This window comes from Nestor notabilis, unplaced genomic scaffold (genome assembly GCF_000696875.1).
Source record: "Nestor notabilis isolate BGI_N333 unplaced genomic scaffold, ASM69687v1 scaffold20658, whole genome shotgun sequence".
Lineage (NCBI taxonomy): Eukaryota > Metazoa > Chordata > Aves > Psittaciformes > Psittacidae > Nestor > Nestor notabilis.
Genome location: NW_009941727.1, coordinates 1 through 6124, shown reverse-complemented (window position 1 = coordinate 6124; position 6124 = coordinate 1). Strand labels below are relative to the sequence as shown.

The 6124-nt window shown below is 41.7% G+C and overlaps 1 protein-coding gene across 1 annotated transcript in view; it reads right to left on the bottom strand.

Moving 5' to 3' along the window:
* The window catches only part of LOC104410778 (chromosome unknown open reading frame, human C17orf85), a gene marked incomplete at its 5' end in the record, with an annotated part of 12661 nt that extends 7864 nt beyond the window's left edge, over positions 1–4797 (bottom strand). Inside the window, 3 exons of the mRNA XM_010021037.1 lie at positions 1991–2116; positions 2969–3074; positions 4732–4797. Coding sequence (XP_010019339.1) covers positions 1991–2116; positions 2969–3074; positions 4732–4797 — 298 coding nt within the window. The remainder of the gene's footprint in view (positions 1–1990; positions 2117–2968; positions 3075–4731) is intronic.
* Between the last annotated feature and the right edge of the window lie 1327 nt (positions 4798–6124).

The following is a 6124-nucleotide window of genomic DNA, read 5'->3' as shown; positions in this document are numbered from 1 at the left end:
AGGGAAAGTCATTCTTGAACACACTTGGGAAGCTGGAGGACACACAACAACTGATTCAAATCAGAATGACTGAAATGCACAACCATATATACCAAAGCCTGCTTCCTGAGTGTAGGATATTGGATCAGGGTCAGTGGATTTCAAGGGGGGGCAAGAAAGAAGCCTTGATTTTTTTCCCTTTGGCAATTTAACACAACCTTGGACTTTACTATGGAATTCTGTTAATCTTTTCCAAAAAGCAGGAGAATAGGAAAGACTACACTTTGCACTGATCATCGTGTCACAGGTTAACAGTCTGATTCAGTACATGCCTTGCACATGCCTTATGTATTAGCAGCTGGTACTAAAATATAACTTATTAGGCCAACCAAAAGCATTTCATAAATGTCAAAGTTGAAAAGAGCTGAAACTGCTTAGAAACAGGTTGTGAACAAAAGCTTTCTGCATTCAGTGCAAATACAGCAGCAAATGTCAGTTACTGCTCTGCAGTTAAGCAGAGTGTATTCAGGTATCACAAGAACTATGCAGTGTCCCAGAAGAAAAGAGTCTCTCAAATTACTTGAAGAGACGCGATTTACAAGGTGAAGAACACCCACTTTTGCTGCTAACTTCAATGACTGGCTAATAGCTTTCCATTTCTGTATGCCTCCCTGCTCCTCACATCTCCATATTCAAAGCCTTTATCATTGTATGTTCAGCAATTTGAAACACAGAACACCATCTAAATTCACCTCTGCATTAAGACACCTCAGCACTGAGCTGGGAATGTGACACTTTCTGCCATGCTATGACACAAATCTATGCTGAAAGGACAGTGGTTTTTCTTGGTATTTTCACCATGTAGCTGCCGAAGAAGATGTGGTTTAACTGTAACAGGGTATTGTTACCACTCTGAAGCCTGCATTTCTGCACTGGAAGCTCACTCCAGTTCCACACTAAATTTACTCGTGTACCACTTAAGAATCAGGATAATTGAAATGCAGCCTCGAATACAGAGTTAAGCTGTGCAGTTTCTAGCTTCTGCATCACCACAGCAGCTCTTTGTCCACCCCAGGCTCACTGTGTTTCAGGTCTTCTGGCAGCTTGTGGCAGCACATCAAGCTGCCATGCACAGTGCCTCCAAGGTCCAATAGTATATCATGTATTTTATCTTGCACTGGAACTTAATTCCTTCGGGGAATTCATTCCAGGGAACCAGGCTACTAATTCTCAAGTCTACACCATGCTTGTTAATAAACCAGTTTCCAGCAATCCCAATCCAATTGGAAAACCTGCACTGGCTCCTAATGATTTCAGTTACAACATTTCTAGCCACATGATAATCTCGGAGCCTTCCAGTTCCATGATCCAGCACCCAACTGGAGCAAACAACTCTTAGAGTGTTTCGTATCCTGAAGAAAACACGGCTGTCAACAACCTTCTATCTTCCTGGCAATCTCACTGCATTATTACTCCCCGAACCAGCCCTTGCAACATGAATTTACATCCCTTTTCCAATCTCTGTAAATCACATTCAGCCTCTGCCTTCTTCCACCCACTGATTTTAACTTGAGGATGCACTAAATAAATATGGCAACAAGTCTGCTCCTCCGCAGCACAAACCTGCCTAACTGCACACAGTCGTGTTCTCTGTGTCATCTGCTGTGACACCCAGAGCAGGTATTCTTTGCATGTCAAGATGTAATTTTAGGCCTTTCTGTTCCCCCACTTAGACACCTGCAAGTTGTTCTGTGCTATCTCTTTCCAACAGCAAATCCTCAACCAGATAACGGGTTTGATTTTCACTATATACAATATATTTTGAGTATATAATTAATACACTGTATTAATTATTCCCTTATAAACCTCTTTTTTTACTAAGGCAAATAACAAGGAAACCAACACACATAAAGACCAGTGACTTTGAAAGCCACTAGGACATATGAGGTACAGCTACTACTGGCATTAAAACATGAGTAAGAATTACAGACAAAAGACACTGCTTACTTACATGATGTATCATCTAACCACTCAATATGAGCAGGAGGATACTCCTTGAAATAGGCAAAGATGTCCTGTGTACTCATCTCATCCACTCCACAAATGTAAATTGTGTCTAGTCTCACTTTAGGAATTGCTGTAAAAAGGAAGAGATGCAAAACTGGTACTTAATCCTATAGAGGAAACTGTTGTAGTAGTAACATACAGGTTTATAAAGCAAACACTTTAAATAAGCTAAATGGAACCTGACTGAAGCAAGGTATGAAGTACACCACTCTAAAAACCACAACTTGAGTTACTCTTCCACAATGCAAAACTTCAACAAATTGAGAATTAAAAAGAGGTAACATGACAGACAAAGGTAGATGCAGGTACTACACAGCAATCAAACTGCCTTAAGAGCTTTACTACTTCTTGTATCATCTAATGAGAGCTGCTACAGACCACACAGCTCAGCAGGTCCAACTAACTGGATGCCAGAAGCCCTGATCTGCTGTGCACACCTCCTGGCTGATGTGCTTCTATTCCAACATGCCCAGCTTGCCATCTGAGGGCACGTGTACAATCAGCCCAGCTTCACTGTGTGCACAGCACAGAAGCTGATCTCGCTGTGCACAGGACACTGTGTGCTTCACTTGTACACACAAACAGTGCTCAAGGTCTGGCCTTTTCACAGAATTTAAAGGTTCTTAAAGCAGCACTGAGCCAGATGAATCCTGGACATGCAGCACATGGGCAACGGTAAAGAAGGAACTGTCATCTTCTTTCTGGGGCTCGTAGAACAAGGAGTGAACTGAGAACAGTCAAATAGCTTAGAAACCAACAACACTAAAATGAAAAGGCGAAAAAAGCCAGAAGTGACTTCTTTTGGCAATGATCTGGGAAAACCTCTAGGGATGTAAGGAATATTACAGGACAAATCAAGAAATGAACTGTGAGGAAGTAAGCAAAGGCATCTTTTCTTCTTGGCTGCTGGATAAACTCCTACCTTTCTTCATCATGTCCCGATCCAGCGCCACATTCCTTTGGGCAAGATTCACTTCAGCTCGAAAATGAAAGCGCTTTGCTCTTTGTTCCTTCTTCTCAATGGCTTCCTGCAAAATGCACAACAATACACTCAAAACAGGAATCTCAGCAGCATTCCTGACAAGCAGCACTGAAGGACCAGGTATTTGGAACAGAAAGTACCAGACAGCAACAATCTGCATTAAGTCTGTTCATTCTGAAGAGACCTGCAAGGTTCAGAGCATAGAAGTAGTTCACTAAAAAACATCTCTGTGCCACTTAATAGCTTCAATGTAGGACTAGCAACATAATGGGAATTAGGATGCATGGAAAACAAGGCATCTTGGACAGTGCTCAAGCTCTCAAGCTCCATGATGGAACAGTAACATTATCTTCTCTTTCCTAACAGATGTACAGAGGCTGTGCTCAAAAATAAAAGCTCACTTAAAACAAGCATTTCCACCATGTGGAGAATTAATCTTTTAAGATTACAGAGATTTTTCCCTGTTTTTTATCTATATACAGAATAAAGACTTCTCTCTCTTCACATGGATTTAGCAACACAAGCTGGAGTGCTGCCTATCGACATCTTTAGACTGGCAATTCAGGCTGCTTTAAACAGCTCATGAGCAACAGCTTACGTAGATCTTGTGCAAGTTCTGCAACCAACTGAGAAGCTCCTTGTTCTGCAGAATTCCTCAGGAAGCTTTATAAGATTTGGGATCTTACTAACCAAAGTCAAACCTGGAACACAAGCTGTGCTCGAGGAGAACCTGCCACCAATTACAGCCAAATAAACAGAGTTTTCAGCAGTTCTTAAAGGTTGCCACAACAGCTTTGGCCACATTTCTTTCAGTGTTTTTCAGAGCTGCACCATTGAAGGACATAACAAAAGATGACAGCTTGCTCCTGACTTGGGGAACTGCAAATCCCTTACTGAATTACAGAGCACACAAGCTACTGAAGCCAAAAAGCTGATTTTCAGTCTTCATCCGCAACCCTTTTGTACTCTTTGATAAGCTCAAGCTTCACTAATGCAAAATGGGAATATGTGATTTGTCAGCACTCTGCTGTGGTGGAGATTCATATTGATTAGAACCTGTGAAATTGTATCAGTCCTGTAAAGTATAGGACTAAATTCCTTTTCTCCACTACTAGATATAGTGGTCAATTGTACAGTGTGACACAGCCAAGCCACTATTAAACGTACAGAGATGAGCTGAAGGATTAAGTTTCTGAAGTTCCATGGAATTACGCAACTTTCAGTTATTTCACTGCAACAGCTGCTCACATTCTTCAAGCTGTGTCTTAAATAATTAAACAAGAAGATGCCCTTGGAAGATACACAGCAATGAAACTTGATTTTCCTGCCAAGCACTTGTTCTTCCTTCTGTCATGCTCCCAAGAGGAAAAGCCACAGCTGACTTGTCTCAAAGGGTTTGGCTTTGCAGTATCGAGTGGCACTGAGGGAGTTGCAACAGAATCATTGTCAGGTCTTGGCACACAAACTTTGGTGACTTAAAAACACCAGTTCTCCTAAGTTTACAAAAGAGATCAGGTCCTGATGCAGGCCACAGCCAACAAAAGGAGAATTCATTCCCTAGGTGTTGAAAACTGCAGCTCTCTGAACATGAGGCTAAGCTCTTGTTCCTGTTGGGGAGGAAATAAATGAAATGGTTCCTCCTTTCCAGAAGCAATAATTAGAACATGCTGAAGTATGTTGAAGAACCCCAGCACAGGAATTACCTTGGAGGTTACATCTATTCCAGTAATGAAACTTCCAGCTTTGTTTTCATATCTCCTACTTGTGTCCTGAAACAAAGGGAAACGGTGATGAAATCTCAGTGAACACTGAAAGCAACATATTTGCTATGCTGAAAATAACCAAATCTGGCCATTTCTAGGAGAAATACATCCTCTCTTCCTTGAGCCTCTCTCCAAGTGCCACCTTTAGACAGGAAGGTCCAAGACCTTGCTGATGTCAATGAAGATAAAAGCATATGAGCTGAACAAAACTTCTTTTACTATAGGGATTCTTTCCTTTGACACAGTCTAGTTTCTGTGTGTGCTGCTGCAAAGGTTTTTACTTGCTCTCAGCAACGCAGGGGAAGTCATCAAACACATTTCCTAACTAAAACTCCCACAGTGTTGGCTTCAGATGCAATTTCCTTGTAAAACACAAACAGATTCATCAGTGACACCCAACTCCTGAAGTGTCAGTTTGCAGCTTTTAGTCTCAAAAGTCCAACCAAGACACGACCACCCTTAAACAAGTAACTTGTTACTCCTGTCATTATTCCAAACCCAATCTCCAAATACCAGCAAGACCCAAGGTTACTGTTTTGATACAACCCAACCGATAAAGAGCAAAACCAGAGAATGCTGAGTTCACTAAACCACAGTGACCCTGGACCAATGACCCAATTCTGTCCCTTCCCTTGTTTGTCTGTGTAAAAATGGCACCTCTTCACCCCGGCACCCTCAGGACCACCAACTAGCAAAAGTGTGGAGCTGGAAGGACATATCTTGCTTTCTTTAGGAGTGAATATGTTCTTTACATTTGTGCTGCAATAGTTATTTTGGCTAAAGGTCTTTTTCTCTAGAAAGTAGGCCAGTCCCAGTTTAGAAATACCAAAGGACACACCATGTAACTGCTTTTCTTAGTAGCAGCAGCAAAGTTTGTCTAAAGTTGCCAAATGTTTGGTTATTTCAAAGAAAAAGCAAAGTAAACAGTATTTTTAAAGTTAAAAACTCTACTGTCTAGGGTTGCCTCATGGAGCATGAGGAAATACAAAAGGGTGCTGTCTCTTAGGCCACTTTTGTGGTAGATGCTCAAGCCTGGTGGCAGATCAGCTAATTAGAGATTAGTTGGTAAAGTAATTCCCACTCAAGTTTTGAGAGCAAAAGACTAGCGGGGAGTTTAGAAGAACTCTGACCCATTTTTAGGTATTAAACCTAATCCTACTAAAACTTATATAGGAGCAATTAAGGACAATGAAGAAAATGGGAAGGAAATGGAAAGGAAACCCTCAACCCCCACTCATCAGAGCCCCCGTTCCCAGTGCCTCCACCTCAGGTCTCCCATTGCCACCCCTTGCTCTAGGTGTTCCCTGAGCACTTTCTACACTCTCCCACCCAC